Source organism: Pelodiscus sinensis, chromosome 6 (genome assembly GCF_052426305.1).
Source record: "Pelodiscus sinensis isolate ZL-2025 chromosome 6, ASM5242630v1, whole genome shotgun sequence".
In the NCBI taxonomy this organism is placed as follows: Eukaryota; Metazoa; Chordata; order Testudines; family Trionychidae; genus Pelodiscus; species Pelodiscus sinensis.
The window spans coordinates 99,556,886-99,576,523 of NC_143057.1; the positions used below are offsets into that span (position 1 = coordinate 99,556,886).

General features: G+C 41.4%; 1 protein-coding gene across 4 annotated transcripts in view; it reads right to left on the reverse strand.

Moving 5' to 3' along the window:
- Window positions 1-19,638, reverse strand: part of ITGA2 (integrin subunit alpha 2) — a 130,464-nt gene that overhangs the window by 56,804 nt on the left and 54,022 nt on the right. For 3 of the 4 annotated variants that reach the window (XM_075932477.2, XM_075932478.2, XM_006139528.5), the window contains exon 2: window positions 17,847-17,970. In XM_075932477.2, coding sequence (XP_075788592.2) covers window positions 17,847-17,970 — 124 coding nt within the window. Of the gene's footprint in view, window positions 1-16,509; window positions 16,785-17,846; window positions 17,971-19,638 lie in introns of all 4 variants that reach the window. The other variant, XM_075932479.2, reaches the window with a different exon arrangement.

Consider the following 19,638-nt stretch of genomic DNA (forward strand, 5'->3'; position numbering starts at 1 on the left):
CAGAACCACCACGGAAGGCTCTGGAGGCTGAGATAGTAGTAGGGAAGCAGGGCTGGCACTGGGGGACTCTGGCGATGGGGCTAATATTGGGGGCTGGCACTAGGGAAAGCTGGGGGGGTTGGATGCAGTGGGGCTCTGGAAACAGGATGCTGGTACCATGGGGTCTGGTGTGTGGGTCTCTAAGGAGCAGTGAGCTAGCACTGTGGGGCTTGGGTGCAGGGGACTCTAGGGTCAGTGGGTAGTGCTGGGGGGTGGTGGAGGGCTTTAGGGGTTAGGGCTGGCACTGGTGTCTCTGGGGGCAGGGATAATGGATATGCAAATATGCAAATAAAATCTTGCCGGTCTGTCAAAAGTTTATGAATGGGTTTGCTGGCCCCCGATATCAAAAAGGTTGGGAATCACTGCTCTAAATCTTGGTCAATAGTCTCAAGCTCATGCTACTGATCTAAAATCAGAAGTGTAGACAGCACTTTCCAGTCCCAGCTTGGGCTGGAGATTGGACTCAAATGTAGGGTGGCTGCCTCATCCCTAAGCGTCAAAGATGCTACAACGTCTACACAAAAACAAGAAGTTTGGTGGCATCTTAAAGTCTAACAGATTTATTTGAACATGGGTAAAAACTAGTTCATCAGATGCATGCATCAGAAATCACAGTCAATATACGTACCAGCATACCAAAAGAAGGGAACTGCTTATCAAGTATAGGACCAATGTTAACAAAGCCCATTCACTCAGGGTTTATGGGGAGGTGTGAATACTGAGAGGGAAAATTGCCTTTGTAGTGAGATAACCATTCCAAGTCCTTTGCAGATTTAGCATAATCAAATTAGGACAGCATAGGGGCACCCCTAGGTATGTCTATACTCCAGTTAAACACTTACAGCTGGCAGGTGCCAGTTGACTCGGACTTAGACTCAGTGGCTGTTTAATTGCAGTCTAGATGCTCAGGATTAGTCTGTAGACAAAGCTCTAGGGCCCTCCCTCCTCACAGGGTCCTGGGTCTTGGGCTCCAGCCTGAGCATCTACACTACAGCCCATTAGCCCAGAGCCCTGAGAGCCTGAATCAGTGGCCATAGGCATCTAATTGCAGCGGAGACACACACTTTGGGCTAGAAACGATGCATAAACCACCAAACTAATTCCTATGTCCTCTGAAGAACTTTGGCCAAACCTACACTGGGAAAATAAATCATGTTGGAAAGTATATTAAATTAATGAGCTATTTAAATGAATAAGATGTTAATCATGACTCAGTACCTGGTGTAGACAGAGACAAGCTGTGTTTAAGAACATGTCACTTGCTTATTGTTAATCTTAGGGTTCCCGTGACAAGCTCAATAGTTTCTATGTATCAACCATCAGAACACTAAAGACAATGAAGCAATGAATCCAGAGTGGCGGCTCAAGTATGTTTATCCAGAGTTCTAGGCTGGCAAGGTTAATTAGTGCAGCCATCTGTGGTGTCGTGCCTTCATGTCCACTGTTACTTAAGCTAGATTTGATCTAGTAAATCTATAATAACTTGAGTACATCTACATTTGCTGTTCAATATGCACTGGCAATCCAAAAAGCGAACCAAAAGTTAGGACCTGGTAGGAAAGGGATAAATAATGGTAAATATCATAATGCCATTCTATAAATCCATAGTACATCCAAACTTTAAATACTGTGTACAGTTCTGATCACTCCCATCTCAAAAATATATTAGATCTGGAAAAATATAGAGACGGGCAACAAAAATTATTGGAGTATAGAACAGCTTCTGTATGAGCAGAGATTAAAAGAGTAGGAATCTGGAAGGAGAGAAAACTAGGCTATAAAATCATGAGTGGAGCAGAGAAAGTGAATAAAAAAGTTATTTATCCCTTCACACAGCACAAGAACCAGGGATCGCCTGATGAAATTAATAAGCAGCAAGTTTAAAATAAAAAAGAAAATCCTCACGCAATGCACAATCAACCCGCGGAACTCGTTTTCAAGAGATGTTGTGAAGGCTAAATGTGGAACTAGATTAAAAAAAAGATTTAAATAAGATCATGGAGGACTGGTCCATTAGTGGCTATTAGCTAAGAGAGCTAAGCCTCTGACGGCCAGATGCTGGGACTGGATGACGGGATGGATCACTGGATAATTGCTCTGTTCTGTTCATTTCCTCCGAAGTGTCTGGCATTAGCCACTGGAGGAAGGCGGGATACTGGGCAAGATAGATCATTATTTTGATTCAGTGTGGCCACTCCTATGTCCTTCTAAATGTACATTAAAACCAAATGTACCATCAAGGCAGCAGAAGCAGAACCTGTCCATTATTTTGAGGATTTTCATCAATTACACAACTCCTGAACCCAAGAAAATTATGAACCCTTCTGGCCCTTGCTATCCACTTCACTTACCTCCTACCACTAGTCAGGATGAAAAGCAAGAATCATCAGAGGATGAACACAAGGAGGCCAAAGAAGAGATGTTTAGCCAGATAGGAAGCAAGCCTATTTCCCAGACAGACATCAAGGCTGTGACTGAGGAGGTAGATCTTACTAAGACATTGGCCGGCAATAACCATCTCATAGGCCAGAAGTGGTTCACCAGGGATAACTCGGGCTGCTACCACTGTAGTTGGCTGCACCTCCACAAGTATGGGTGCTTGCAGCTCCCATTGGCTGTGAATCCCTATGCCCAGCCAATGGAAGCTGCGTGAAGCAGCATTCCACACACGCCGCTTCCTGAAGCTCCCATTGGCTGGGAACAGCAATCCATGGCCAATGGGCACTGCAAACGCCCTTTATTTACCTCCGGAGGCACAGGTATATAAAGCATTGGCAGCCCATCATGGACTAACCCTGGTGAACTGCTGATATTTTATTGCCCACCCCTGTACTAAGAGAACTTCATAATATACAGTCATATAAATATCTACATTTAAAATGTATTATTGCTGAACTAGATTGACATGCTAGCTTCTGTTCCAGAGGCCCCACAATCATAGTCATTATGACTGAATGTGGAGCAGTGCTGAATTTGTAATGAAAAAGGTGCTGGTGCTCAAGCAATGGGTTGTTTTTGTTTTTGTTTTTGTTTTTTGTTTTTTACAACTGACACAGCAAGCCCAGAAGTGCCAGAGTTATGACCTGCCATGCCTAGATGCACCTGGAGTCAGTCCTGGCACAAATTAAGCACTGATTATAAGCCTTTCCCAATCTCCATCTCCTACCTTCCCATGGCCCTTGCATGACTGTCTGACCTCCCAACACATGCTTTCAAAATAGCAGCTGCTATGGCCAGGCACTTGTGCTAAAGCCCTGACTATTGTCCCTTTCACAAGTCACACCACTGAGGGCACATGTCTATTTACCTATTTTGTTTACTCTTCTTTGAATCTCTCTTGCCCAGCAAATATCACCTTCCTGCCCCCAACTCTGGGCACTGGCTCAAAATGGTATCCTAGTCCATATCCTAGCCACTCTCCTGCATTAGATTTGAACAACAAAAACATCTGATTGTGCAAAATACAACTGTTTATTGTGACAGTGGTTATAGAGGGAAAAAAGCCTGGCTAGTATTCTTAGTATATTCTATACAGATTTGGATTTTACAAGCCTGTAAAGGTACAAAGGCTCCCCACAGAGATATAAATGTCTAGTTACACCCATTCTTACAGGAAAAGAGCTATGCTTAGGAATATCAAAGCACTCAGAGGCTTTTCACAGGCTTACACAGAGGAAAAATGCCTTAGACAATCAGTGCAGAACCCTATATATTTTTCTCTGAACTCTCCCCGTGCCTGCAGGAGAGAAAGAACAGACTTTAAGACTCAGAAATTGCAAAGCTGTGGAACAGCTGCATGATCACTGCTCCTGGTATAACTTGCAACTCCACTCTTGCTCCACTTCAGGGAGGAACCACTTTAGTGAACAACTTCACTGGTTTGCCCCATTTGCCTTTTTGAGTAAGGCCATTTTGTGCCTCCTAATTGCCTGTCTCAAGGTAATGTCACCCAGAGTCAGGAAAGTTTACAGCTGCCCAATTTGCCCAGAGGTCCACCAGTTATCCCCCTTAAACCGTATAGGAAACCTCCAAGTCACAATCAAACTGCAAACCCAAACTAGGAACATAAATTTCCACCCCACCTCCCATGCAGCACAGCAAACCCAAACAGCATGTACTGCACAGACAAAATCCAAATACAGCCCTCCTCATACACACACTACTTACCATCTCTAAGGTCTCCTCCCACTACTGGGAGGAATCTGAGGGAGGGAAAGCCAGAAAGGCATATAAAAATAATGCTATCACAGCCTCTCTGAAATATAGAGCAATAACTGCTTCTAGGTTTTTTCCCCTCTTTCCCACAGCCATGTAACCTTCATCAGTCAAACTCTCAAGGACAGGACCCTTTATCAATTGCTGAGTGGCTGGTTAATCTGAGGAGGAGGGGAAAAAAATCATAGAAACTAGAGATTAAATGTTCCTAAAGCTCATTTCCCCACCCCTTACAAACACCCTAAAGACAGAGAGGTGAAGGTTGTTTTGGAGTTCTTGGGCAGGGAAAGGGAGGGAGAAGTGGAGCTCTCCAAAGAAATTGGTGCACCATATTTCCAATGAGAGCTAGTTATGTTGCTACCATAGAATTTACTTTTGAAAAACACACCTGTATTTTATATTTATTACAGGAACTTTAGAAAAAGGAAAAAATAGCAAGTGGAGGTTAGACTAGAGGCTACTTTACATCTTTTTAAAACAAAACAAGCAAATGTTCTCCATGTAAAGCATAAAATGAAGATTCTAAACACCAGCACAAAGAATGCATGGTGTTCACTAGGAGTACGTCTAGACTACAGGCTTTTGTCGATAGAGGCTTTGTCGACAGAGACTTTCGACAAAGCTTCTGTTGACAAAGAGCGTCTAGACTACATCCAGTTCTGTCGATAAAGCAAACCGCTTTGCCGACATGAGAGTGTAGACGCAAAGGATAGTGTTGACGTAATAACCCCTTCTGTCCACAGAACTCTGTCGATAAAAGGTGTTATTCCTCATAGAATGAGGTTTACTGCTGTCGACAAAACTCAACGGTAGCATAGATGCAGGTATAGTTTTGTCACCAAAAGTCCACTTTTGTCAACAAAACCCTGTAGTCTAGATATACCCTAAAAGATTCAGTAGCATTTATTTTTAAATATATAAATACCACACAGTTTATATAAGATCTAATTAAACTCATCAATATGCTCTTGACAGCATTTCATCATGTATCTTTATAAAGTGACTAATCTGCTTTGCATAATTATGCAGTGACTAACTGAAACCCAACAGTATTACAGTGTATACATTTTATCAGTCAGCCTTTCAAAACTGACACTTACTTTCAATACATGGTGTAATTAATCTGAACCGCATGAAGTCATGAAAAGTGCAGACAATGATAAACCTCAACAGACTGGGATGGGCAGATCAAAGTACAACATTAATTCTCTTTGGGTAACTACACGAGCCTACAATCCAGAGCCAGCGAATGTGTAATATGTTTTAATATGCCACAAAATGCCTCATCTATGTTCACAATTAAGGGTGGAAGATCCTACTAGCTGCCAGATCACAATTCAATGCCTCATCTATGTTCACAATTAAGGATGGAAGATCCTACTAGCTGCCAGATCACAATTTCCTGTTCCCTTTGATTTGCTATCCACCCCCATTTTGAACAAAAACAATTAATGAAATAATGAACAGGTCAAGATAATGCTTCGGTCTGAGATCCTAGCGGCTTCTTTAAGCAAGGCAGGAACCAAACTCGAAAATCTGTCTGCAGAAAGGGGAAAAGTGATGCCAACAGGCAAGAAGCACTACATCTGTCTGTGGCTAAAGCTTCTTGTGAACTTTTCAGCATTCCCCATCCCCAAATCAGGCCTGAAATGTTTGTTGAGAAATTTACAGGATAAAGATAGACCCACTTTAGAATAGCCAGTGATTAGTAATACAGATTGCAGCACCTTTGGGACCAGAACAGTCCCAGATGAGGGATTTTGCCAGAACAGAGGAGGTCATTTCTGGTGCACCTGCCACTGCCCCACCCCCATAACTGTGGCCCAACATTCTCTTCCCACCCCCCATCACTTGGCCCAGTGCCGGCCAGCCCCACTACCTAGTCCGTGCACCGGGCTCCTGCTGCTGCTCCGAGCAGCCCTGCTGCCTCTGTGTGCTGGACTCCTGCTGCCCTACTAGACACCCCTACTACCGCACGTCAAGTTCCTGCTGCCCTACTGGAAAGCCCTGTACTGCGCACCAAGCTCCCACTGCCCCACCACTCTGCAGTACTTCCAGGCGCTAGCTCTCCATTGTGACTCTCTGGTCCTGGAACATGTGAGGTCCTGGATCATCTGAGGTCCTGATGGACCACGGATATTGCCAGACCAAAGAGTCCCAGTTTAGAGACTTTCAATCTGTACCGTTATATGGCAGACCCAGATTCACAGTTTCCTACTCTGCCTGAGTCAGACCAGAAATTTGAAACTTGTCCTTCCACAACCCAGTAAGTGCCCTGACCACAGGGCTACAGCGTCTGACACAAGCTCTCCTGTGGAGCTATTCCATTTTGCATAACTAATTCAATATTCATTAAGATAGAAAGACTGATTTTTATAATGGAGTGGCTTAGTTTTACTTTTTTGCTTTTCCTGAAAAAAAATGAAAGTTTTCAGTTTTGTTCTATATCAGATTCATTTTTGTTCTATATTAGGGGACCCCCCCAACACAAATGTTGAACCCTCACAATTTTTCAGGGCCAGCCCTAATAAGGGTACTCACATCACAGGTACAGACAGCCTAAATAATGCATCTTCATCAAAACGTTCATGTAACTTTGAGGAGTTTTAAAATCAGCCCTCTAGTGGAGACTTAAGGGGAAAATTCTTCTAGATCTATTGCAAACCGAAGTATTTTCCCATTACGCATTATGTACATGCTTCAAGAGGACATTCACTGAAACAGTACATGGGCACACTTATCAGAAGAGGCATTTTTTTATTTATTAGAAGATGCGCAATACGTTCTAATATAAGCAAGGATTAAAAAATGCTGAAAGATTAAGCATATTAATCTATTTTGATTGCTTCTTTTTCATTTAAATTATGTTCCTATTTTAGGATCATGGTGCCTTTACCACTGTAACAACATATTACAGATGAAAAATTGGAAAATAATAATGAATTTCCATTAGAGCTGGAAATGGGAGCATCAAGATTGCAGGTGAAGAAAACTAAAATTTAAAAGGAAGCAGAAAGAAAACATGTAAGGAAAGAACAAGAATAGTCACTGATGCAGACAGGAATGCAAAGGAAGAACTGAAATAAGAATGGTCTAGGTCTACATAGCAGTGAGGATTGGACTAAGTGATCTGTCTATGGTCCCTGCCAGCCCTACATGTCTAAGATTCTGGGAAAGGGGGTTAAGATTCCAAGGTCCACAATTGTTTAAAGTCACATTGAACCCATTATCATAACAAAGATGTTTTATTTATTTTCTGAAATGAGCTCAGATATGTGGTCCTTAAGGATAAATTTCAAAGCAGTGACAAATATTTACTGACTACCCTGGAGTGAGTTATAATTTAATACAAAGGTGGTTGGTTTTGTGGTTTTACCTAGCAATAAAAGCTTCCACAAAGGTTTCTTCCTTGCAGTAGCTGACTTCAGACATGTATTATATAAAAAAAAATCTTATCTATTGGTTACTTTCCAAATCAACTAATATGTTGAGCAACCACCGTCTCGTGCAGAACTTCTGTTAAAAGCAGAACTGCACACTTATTTTTTCTAAAATATTTTGGTGGATTTAAGAGATAAAAATAAAATAAGGTTTCAAAAATACAGGAAACACATGCCACTGTCTCTCTCCTCTCTTTCTTCCCCCTCCCTGATCACCCCTTTCCAGTGAAATTTCTGGATCCAAATGAAGCAATGACATTAAAAAAAAACCTGCCAACAATTTCTATCTAAAGAAAATGGAGCATGTTTTCCACTGCATGCCAGATGGTAAAAACTGGACATCCAAAAGGTACCTAATTAAAAACAGTAACTTGGAAATAAAAATTGTCCACCCCTTCAGCCATCACCCATGACTATTAGTAGCTTGAAAGGAGAGGAGGGTTTATATTTTAGAGAGAGATTGTCATCCCTTTCAGGATACTTCTCTCTTGTAACAAAGATAATCTCTTTTTGTAACAAACCCCAGACTAACACGGCTACATCTCTATCACTATTCTTTTTGTAACAGTGTGTTTTACTTGGTCAGGAGATAGATAATCGTGTTGTGTCCAATACCTTTGAACATAGGAAAGGGAAAGGCATTAAGTCCAAATCCAGTCTCTATTGTGCCAGGTAGGAGCATCTCTGCCTGTGGCATGCCTGGGCCAGGCCTGCTGCTGATAGGGGCTGCTCCAGCTGGGTGGGAGCACCCCCAACCTGTGACAGGCCCTGTGGGGTTGGAGCAATATCCTGTTCATAGCTGGCGGGAAGCCGCTCCATCTCCCACTGGTTAACCAAAACTGGAAAGCCTCACCTGTTATGGGAGAGGCTTGCCGGTTAATCATTCTCATCCTTAATGGACATACTGCTGGGAAAATGAACTCACAGCAACAGAGACAGCACCTTAATCTGCCCGCATTTTTCCACTGAGCCTCTTGAAGGTATTCCTTCTGACTTCCTAGCTTCCCCTTAATTATTCAAACAGCTCTTCCCACCCTAGGCACAGTGAGGAAGTTGAGCTTTGTATTCTTGACCTTTGGGGCCAATCTAGTTTGTGACTGACCACTTGTGACACGGCGCAAGCTATGGAAAGCTGAGGCATGCCCCTGTAACAGCAACCAAGAAAGGGACATTGGAACTGGCTGAGCAAGCCCGGGCTGATGAGCCAATGTGGAATAGCTGCCAGCCTAGTTAGCCAGGGGCTATAAAAAGGCTGACAAGGGAAGGGAGCAGAAAGAGTGGGAACTCTTCTCTGCAAAAACTAGTGGTCTCTGAGGCTGTAACCCTGAAGCTGTCTGTAGTGAAAAGGTAGCGGGAATGTATAATGCAAATAAAAAGCATGAGTGATAGCACCAATTCAGAGATCTCTGACTGGCTTGTGGACACAGCAGAGGCAGATGCTCTGTTACACCACTGCATATTAACAGGGCCTAAGACAGCAGACTCCTAACCAATTACTCCGAGGTCAGTTAGCTCCAGCAAGGGAAATCTCTAGTGATTCATGGCTTGCTGGCTTTTTTAAATTACGTACATATATCCACCACCCCGTATTTATATTAGCAAAAGTTAAAGAAGTGTACATTTCTGTTCAGGTGAGTTTTGTAGTGATTCTTAGATTCTGCAACAGTTCATACAGATAGGGTTTCCAGGTGTCCGGTATTGACCTGGACAGTCCGGTATTTTTGCCTCCTGTCCGGTAAAAAAATTCAGAGGATACCGGACACCTACCATGTACAGTATTTTCTGGTTTTTTTTCCTTGCCAGGAAGTGAAAGTAACAGACACCTGGCAACCCTACGACATACTCAGCAACTGGGCCCAGCCCCCCCGAACACCCACCCCCGAACTTCCTGCTTATCTGGTTCTGCAGGGAAGCTGCCTTCTGGCTCGACCAAGAAAACAAGATGGCAGTTGGCAAAAAGCCTAAAGACCTGAAGAAAGGGGCAGCAATACCTTCCCTGAGTCTTAGGCTGCGTCTAGACCGCATCCCTCTGCCAACAGAGGGATGCAAATCAAGCACTTCGGAAGTGCAAATAAGCCCGGGATTTAAATATCCTGGGCTTCATTTGCATACTCACTCACAGTGTCGGAATGTGAGTATGCAAATGAATCCCGGGATATTTAAATCCCGGGCTCATTTGCACTTCCGAAGTGCATGATTTGCATCCCTCTGTCAGCAAAGGGATGCAGTCTAGACGTAGCCTTAGTGCTCAACCTCTCCCCTCTTCCTATCCCTAGTCTGATTCTGCACGCATTTAAAGGGGCCATGCTGTTTTAATGCTGTTTTATTTTTTTTACTTAACTGTCGAGGTCCTCCCCTTCCCCCCCCCCCCCCCAACAGAATTTTTTCCCCTTTTTTTGGGGGGGGGAAGGTTCGGTATTTTTGGTTAAACCATCTGGCAGCCCTACATACAGGCTCTTGTACAGGCTCCCAAGAAACTTTGCCTCTCTGTAGTAAGCAGTACCATTGTACCGAAGGAATGGAATTGTCAACTGTGTACAGTGCCTATTGGTCTCCTCAGTGCAGATCTCCTAGAAAAAGGCATCCATGGAAAACCTGTCCTTTATATAAAAAGATAGTGGCCCAACTTAATGAAGGCCTCAATCTACATACCTCACTCCTAATCTACTGTTGTCAACAAGAATTGCACACACAGACTGAGGGCTGTGCATAGCTGCAATGAGTAGACTTGGCCCAGGGAGCCTCCCTGGAGGCCACAGGGTCTTACCACACTGTCCTAGAAATGAGCAGAAGAGAAGTCCTCCAAGTGGCCTAGAGTGGTTGTGAGGAAACAACCAATGAAGGAGGCCATAGGGAGCAACCAATCAGGGCCCAGCAGACTTATATAAAAGGAGCTTAAGGGTGACAGTCAGTCAGTTGTTTCCTGGAGCTAGAGGAGAGAAACCTGTGTTCCTGAGGGGAGAAGGGGGGCTTGAAAGAACGACAGGACCATGCACAGCTCAGTGCTGGCAGGTACAGGGGGAGCATGAGAGGGATCTCCTGTCTCACTGCTGGGACTGAGTAAGGACTGAAACCAGGGAGGACCTCAGAAAGACATTGTCTCCAAGAGGAAGTCCTAGGTGTATGGTACCATCCTAGAGCAGGGACAGGTTATCTTAGATGGGATTTGTTATATTTCACAGACAGTGTATGAGACTCTGTCAGAGGGCTGAGTTACTGGCACTCCACCTGAGAAACCACAAACAGGGATGATCACAAACTGAGAGACTACTGGCACATACATTCGACCTGAACTGGTCATGCTCAGGATGCCACACTGTTAAAATAGCTTAAAATAAAGAGTAGATTTCCTAAAACGAGCCCTTATTTTACAACAAAGGAATGATACATTATTTTCTGTCTCATATGCAGGAAAAAGATCTAAAAATAAGAAAGTGAAAACAGCAAAGCTAACAGTGAGAGTACCTAATCACAATTTCTAGAGAGAGATTGAAAGTAGTAACTTTTTGCTTTATTTATTGACTAGACTGTGCTGGATCCTGATAAATAGAGAAAGGGCCATGAAAATATCCCTTGACCCATATGGAACAGTGGCTAGTCGTGCTGTAATGAGATAAGTAATGAATAACTATATATTTAAAAAAAAAAACATTTGCGGATTCCTAACATTAATTTTCTATGAACTTGTGGAAAGGATGGGGCAAGTTACATATGAAGGACTCTGTATTCTCTGTGCCTCTGAAACTCTGGCTAGTATCCACAAAGTACAGTCAGAAAGCAGTTCTCATTGTATTAACAATAGTATAACAGGGAACTATAACATAAATCTAGATTACAGGAGGCTTGTGTCTCATTCTTCAGTAAAAAAGAAATGTACAAAAAGGACTGAGCTCAATAATGCATTTAGAAAATATTGTGTAATGCAGCATGCCTAGGAATCCATTAATTTCAGGTGAATGTGCTTAGCTTCCTTCAATAGTTATGCACAAAGGCTTAAATAAAAAACCAAAGCAGCTATGTTGCTTAGCTACACTAAGTGGTTAAAATAAATAGAAATGGGATGGGGAGCACGTTCTACACTAGCCAATAAAGGGGAAGCAGTGCTTACCCAAGCTAAAGAGAGGAGGTAAATTCTCTTCTGCTTTTAGCAGAGAAAGTGGAGATATGGTTTCCCTTCAACGCCTAACTACCATCTCTACATATGGGATAAAAATAGAGAAACAGTAGGATCTGGATCATCTTTATGTTCAAGATCATGTAACTGTTAGAGAAATAAAAAGGCAGACATGATTTATGGATGAGAAAGATCTATACATGTTTTATAACTATTACTTTTATCACCAGCTGAAAAACTTCATATTTTAGCCAGGTTCTTATTAAATTTATCATCCTCCAATACATTTTGTAAGAACCACAAGTGACCAAGCAGGAGGGTTTAAATTATCTTTACAAGATTATAAATAATGATAAAAACCAAAAAAACTTTTGAACACTTCATATAACAATTTACCATGTAATTACAGAGATATCTGTTACTTCTACATTGTAAATATCAAGAATTTAAGATTTACAAATTTTCTTTTTACCAAAGAAGTAAAGCCCCTTAGTATCTTTCAGTAAGTTCAATGTATTAATTACTGCTTTAGTGTTAACTTTATTCTAATTTAAGGAGAAGTATTTACTGAAACCAGTAAATCTAAAAATAAATGAATGGTTTTTATTTATTATCTAAAATGTTCTGATATATTATTAATAGTACTTTGATATACTTATGTATATATAACAGATCCATCTGCTACTGCAGATGCCTTAATGTTTGTGATTAAGCACTTATAATATTATATGTAAGTTTACATTCAGTTAATGTTTTTACAGTTTCTTTTAATCATAAAGACTACACACAATTTTTTTTAAATAAAAGCTTCTGGAACACAATTCATTGGGGTGGATTCCAGAGAAATTCTACAGCAGTACAATCACAGAATACACAGTGCACTGGCTAGGGTTTATTGGATATAAGGGAATACATTGTGTCATTACTGTGATATAGGAAAGTGACAAGGAGGCTTTTTCCTTAATTTGTTATTTTTACCCTGTTCAGATTTTGAGTTGGTGAGGTATGTTCTGATGCAACCTTACTTGACACTAAACAAATTTTGTGCAATTCATATAATGCTCACTTTCTGAATGAAGGATCTTGCCTTTCCCTTCTAAAACACACATGTGATACAATAGAATGCATTTGTAAAATTTTCCATAAAAGGAGATCATTTACCTGTAAAAGGAAATTCTTTAGCATATGTGGTCCCCTATCTGTATTCTAAATATGGCTATGTATATGCACCATGCACCTGAGGCTGGAAAAATCTTGCAAATAGCATAGGTTGGTAGGCACCCCACGCCTCCTTGTGTGCTCAGGACTGCAGTATAAAGAGAGAATCAAACTGACCACCTCATCAGTTCCTTCTGTATCATGGAGCCAGTCATAATCCAAAGCAGAGGGGAAGGCGTGTGGGTGGTGAAACATTTTGAACAGACTCTGAACATGAAAGCTCTAAATCTAATGACCAACTAAATACCAGGAAATGAGGCAGAGTCATGACGGGGGTTAGAAAGAGGAATACCTATACCGCAAAAACCCCTCTCTTCTGTCAATTCACTGTAAATTTTCTTGAGCAAAAACACGCTTGAGGTGTGGACGCTCCATGAGTTTTTGCGCAAAAACGGCCATTTTTGCACAAAAACTCTGCAGTGTAGATGTAGCCTCAGAGGGATTTTAGCCCCTCCTTGTTTATATAGAAGACAGTCATCATGTTGTCTGACATTATCCAAGAAATGACAGGATTGTATGAATAGGAGAAATGAATTGCTAGCCTGTTTGATTGCTCTTACTTCTATGAGATTGATATGCATCCTGCTCTCCCAAGATGTCTACATATCTTATACTGGATGACCACATATGTCAGCTTCCCAGCTTTTGACATATCTGTGATTTTTGTCATTTCAGGCGCAGGAAGCAAAAAGAGGAACTCCAATGCACATGTTCCAGGTTCCTCTGCCACAGGAAAGACAATCTAACTCTGAAAATTACTGTCACTGCAACGTCCATGCTGTGTCTGGCGTATATACTAACCAGAGCCAGGAATGCAGACAACACAAATGCAGGTTGGAGAACTGCTTTATGTAAATACAGGAAGCCATGTAACCTAGCAAAGATAGAGAGACTCAGACTCTTGGGGTACATCTAGACTACATGCCTCTGTCGTCAGAGGCATGTAGATTAGGCTACCCGACACAGTAAAATGAAGCAGCGATTTAAATAATCGCTGCTTCGTTTAAATTTACATGGCTGCCGCACTAAGCCGACAAACAGCTGATCAGTTGTTTGTTGGTTCAGCACGATAGTCTGGACGCTCCCCTGCCGACATCAAAGGTATTTGTCGACCACCCAGGTATGCCTCCTGGGATGAGGTTTACCTGGGTGGTCGACAAATGCCTTTGATGTCGGCAGGGGAGCGTCCAGACTATCGCGCTGAGCCGACAAACAGCTGATCAGCTGTTTGTCGGCTCAGCGCGGCAGCCATGTAAATTTAAATGAAGCGGCGATTATTTAAATCACCGCATCATTTTACTGTGTCGGGTAGCCTAATCTACATGCCTCTGGCGACGGAGGAATGTAGTCTAGACGTACACTTGCTCAAGGTTTGTGAAGGACTTGGTTTATCAGACTACTCATGCATTCACTCTCTACACAGAGAAGTAACACCCTGCTGCAATTAAGTCCACAGTTGTCTCTGTAAAGTCTATGAGCGATGTGGGAGTAGGGACAGACTTTTCCATGTTCACACAGATTTCCAGGGATCTCAGGAACAGAAAAAGGACAAGGTTTCCAAATAAACTTCCAGATGAGATCTATTAGGAGCCAGTTGGCCAAATACCTGGAAGTAGAATCTCATCTATGTTGCCAGAGTGAACTGAAGTACTTCAGCTCATCTCAACTAGCTTCTAATCTTTTACTCAAAATAATTATTACTACCTTTAATACTATCTAAGGCTATGTCTACACAACAAAGTTATTTTGGAATAATGGCATTATTCCAAAATAATTATATGAGCATCTACACAGCCATGCTGTTATTTAAAAAAAATTGAAATAACGGACGGCTTATTCTGAAATCTGTAAACCTCATTCTATGAAGAATAACACCTCTTCCAAAATAGCTAATTTAAAATAAGGAATGTGTAGACACCCCACTGATGCTATTTTGAAATAACCCCTTACCAGGGCCATTCTATGTTATTCCTCCCCAGTGCCTCCCTGTGCCTAAATCAAGATAGCACATCTACATTAGGGAAACCTGCCTCAGACTAATTTTGAGGCCTCCCTGTAGTGTAACTATTACCAGAATAGTTATTCTGGAATAGCTTATTTTGAAATTAATGTGCAGTGTAGATGTAGCTTAAGAGAATCGCAAACAAGGGGCTCCCCCACCTCTAAAACTTTCTCCAGCTAGAAGGAAAGGGAACCAAAAAAGGCTGTTAAAATGAAAGCCTTACTTAATACTGTACATTTCAAACATTGTAATGGTTTTTCCTTTTTTTCTTTATCTTTAATAAAAGTGTGACATATGGCCTCAAAGGGCTACACAACTAGCAGGCTAATTGGCTTAGACTGAATATTTAGAGACAATAGAAATTATGTTTGTATTTTGAGTGTTTACATTGGTACAGGTCGATAATGCAACCAAACAGGTCCCATCTATCGCTGTATTCTATTAATTCAGAGATCAAAAAGATATGATATTTAAGTGAACTTAGGAAAGCTCATGATACTATATATCTGTTAGTCTCTAAGGTGCCACAGGACTATTAATTGTTTTTAAAGTTGCAGACTAACATAGCTACTCCTCAGAGACTTATAAATGTAATGATATCACTGTCTTAATTTCTCTTAGAAGTGCATGTAGCTAATACCTGCAAAAGGCAGGAGACAGGCAACTGCCTTATGTTACTGGTGATTAGGAAATAGGTTACTTGAAAGACACTATTCTTTATCCAAGGAACACCAGTAGACAATAGCTTGTCACGGGTCTATAAAAACTCTTGAGCCAGAAGACTGATAGCTCCATTTCCATTCTGGACTACGCTTATATTGGACATTTGATTGCAAACGATAGAATAATTCTATGAGGATTCTTTACAACCCCTAAAGCTCATCATTTATACTATGAAACTGACCTAGGAATGCTATTCATACCTGTATGTATAATGATCTTTTAACCAACGTTTTCTCTCTTCAATATATCTTAGTTTAGTTAATAAAAATTAACTGTAAGAGTACATTTGGACAAGATCTGGCATATAAATTAACCTGGGGTGCAATGTGTCCAGTCCTTTGGGACTGATAGAACTTTTTAAATGATGAATAATATTTTCATTAATCCTCCTCATATTTGACTTGGCTGTCTTGATGGAAGCCCAAGGCTGGGTTGCTTTAAGGAACTGTATTTCTGGATCCATTGTCATCACAGACTTACAGCATGGTGGGTCCTTATGGTGCCAGGTGGGTACTATCAGAGAGACCGAGAGAGAGTGAGTCCTACCGGAAGCTTACTAGGGGTCACAGTAGCTCCAACACCATCTAAGTTTTGCTCCTGCATGTTTTCCCTTTGTGATCAGGGCACTTAGGCAGACCTGACTTCTTAGAGTCTTTGTGTAAAGACTCAAACAATTTGGAAGGAGCCAGGCAGGGGGTTCCTTCTGGAAGCAGTTTAGAGAAGAAATGTGTTTTTATGTCTGTGAGGGTGCCCCTTACCTCTTATGAGAAGTCTAAGACAACAGGTCTTTAGATTTATCTGATTTGGCATCGACACCTGAGCTCATGCTCAATGGCATGGAGCTTGATTACTGCAGCTGATGAACAAGTGGGGTCTTCCTGTCGTGGATCTGTTTGGGTTCTCATGGGTTCTCCTTGTGCTGTTTCCTCAGTCAGAGCTCTCGTGTCTCTTGGGTTTGGAGTTGGAAGAAGTAACAGATACTGCATTTGGAAGAGATTTGAGCCTCAGAAGGCAGGCTGATGGTCACCAGTGACTGAGAAGAAGCAAGGACAAGAGACACAGTTCTTGAATCCTGGAATTTTGAGCAAATTCCTAATCTAGAAAAGAAGTGGACAGAGAAGTCCGCAGGGTAGGGAAAAACTGAACTACATAAAATATTGTAAAACACTAATACTATGAACAATTATATTTACAGAGATGAAGACAATGAGAGGATAATTCCAGAGAAAGAGGAGCCCAAATGAGATCATGTAAAAGTAGGAAGAAAGAGGCAGTTGGTGTGGACTGAGCATTGAGCATGAGGAGATTTGCGGTGTAGGTGTAGACTAACAGATACTCCTTGACAGATTTTCCAGCATCAAAAGCCTAGTGTACTCATGTATACAGTGCAGGCAGGGCTGGCAGTAGACTTTTCTGGGCTGTGAGCAAGCTGGGGGAGGGCTCGACTCTGGGCCCCCCAGAAAGGGGCGGGATCTTGAGTAGAAGTGGTAGGGCTGGGAGGTTAGCCACCCCAACCCAGCCCTCAACACTGCCCAGATTGTCTCATGCAGAGCTCTTAAAGGGCCCAGGGCTCCATCTGCTACTGGAATAGAGGTGGTGACAGTTGGAACTTCAGGGCCTTTTAAATTGCTGGGCCCTGTGGCAGCTGCCTCCTTTGCCCCTCTGCTTCCTCTGTTAGTAGTCCTGAATGCAGGTAAAGGTCAGTCCTCAAATTTTGTCAACTGGTATTGACCAATCATTTCTGAAACAACTCCTGTTCTAGTCTTGCACTCTCAGACATGGTCTCTACTAAATTATGCCTCCTATTCACAGGAACATCACTAGAAACAAATATAGAAGTTTTTCTATTAGTCACATTACCGGGTATAAACAGACATCAGTTTACATTATTTCAAAACCCCTTAACATTAAGTGCTTATGCCCCTTTTAGTCAAATAAAGATGAAGCATTCTTCTTTACCAGCAAGAATTTTTTAATGAAAAATGAAACAATGGAAATACTTTCAAATGAGCTTTGTAACTGTTTGCACTTAGGAAAAAGTTACATTATATTTGCTCTTAATCTTTTCATAGGATAAAGAACTGAAAACTCTTACCATTTGCCTTGTTGATTTATAAACTGTTGAACTACATATCCAAACTGCTCACTTGAAGGACCAGAAAACAATTTTGATCCTGGGAGCCCAACGTTGTATGCTTCACAGCAATTATAAAGAATGCCTGTTAAGAGGGAGATCAATATTACTGAAAATAGCAATTAAAGAAAGAATTTTTATTCCACTGAAACAGTCCATTGTCTATGACAATTCCCCTTGATAATAGTAGTTTCAATTGTGGCCTTTGACCCTCCCAGTAAAAATCAGTGTTTCTCCCACTCCCACATACCAGTAGCCATTTATGATTATATGAATGCTTGTCAGTGAACTATATGAGCAGGACAGTGGAGTAGGCAAAGTTAATTACAATGATTAATAAATCTTGCAGTGCTACCAATGTGTGTGAATCCAAGAGACACAATGAATGTGTTTTTATATATTTTACAGATGTCTTTAATACTCCATTGCCTTGGAACATATAGTAGCCTTCTCATACAGAATTTCCTAAAGACCTTTTTATGTACAATATAATGAAGAACGACTGATGAAAATAGGTACTTTAGTACTGTCTGCATTCTAGTGCTACATTTCAAATAGTACACAATCAAACCTACCTACTCCTTTATCACAGAAGGTCTACAGTTTCAGGCCATTGTATTTTCATGCAGTAAGTGTTTGTTTTTTGAACAAAACACTGAGAAGCTTAGAAATGGAAGCCTGGGAAATATAGGCCTAATTTAATACATAGTGATACTTAGCAGTTAAACAGCACTTTGCATCTTGAAAATACTGACTAATTAAACCTCACAACAGTATTGAGAAATTGGTAGAAAAAATATATTACCTCAGCCACTTGTCTCTCTAAAACTCTTGTGAGGCAGGTAAGTACTTTTTTTTTTTTTTTTTGCACTCACACATTAGGGATGTTAAATTCTGATTAATTAACTAATCAAATAGTCAATGGGATTTCCATCGACTATTCGATTAGTTGATAAGAATTTCAGCGTTCTGTCTTTGAAATAAACAAGAGCCCCAAAGGGGACTCTTGTGCATTTCAAAGTTGGAATGTGGGATGGAGCCCAGGGACTCTTGTACATTTCAAAGCTGGCACACCGCGTGGAGTCCAGAGCCAGCGTGGAGTTCCCTGTTGATCCCAGGCTCCATGTGGTACTTCCGCTTTGAAATGTGCAAGAGCTTCCACTGGGCTCAGGACTCCCCACTGGCCTGGGGCTCCACCCAACTTTGAAATGTACAAGAGCCCCTGAGGGGACTCTTGTATATTTCAAAGTTGGCTGCCCCTGTACCCCTATTCCCTCCCACAGAGCTGGAGGTGGCGTTTATGCTGGCTCCCTCCAGCAACCCTTCCACTTCCCCCCCTTGCTGCTTCTTTGTGATAGAGGCACCAAGGGAAGGGGAAGCGACTAGCTGAATAGTCAATTAGTAGCTTACATCCATATCACACATAGTGAATCACTTGTCCATGGCCATACAAGTTGGCGATGGTGTCAGGATTAGATCTGCTTCCCCCATCCACAAATAACTACCATCAATATATGATATTTACATAACTGATTAATATGGAATCATCTATAAGTTAGCACAAAAGATCAGTTCTGACTATGTGCACTACTCATAAAAATGTAATTGAGTGCTCATCAGAAAATAGCACAATTGAAAAATTATAGCAATGGTAGTTATACTATAGCACATAAATGTGATAATATATTAAGTTATACTATAGTACATAAATGTCATGTGATAATATATTAAGTGATCTTATGTAACACCAACA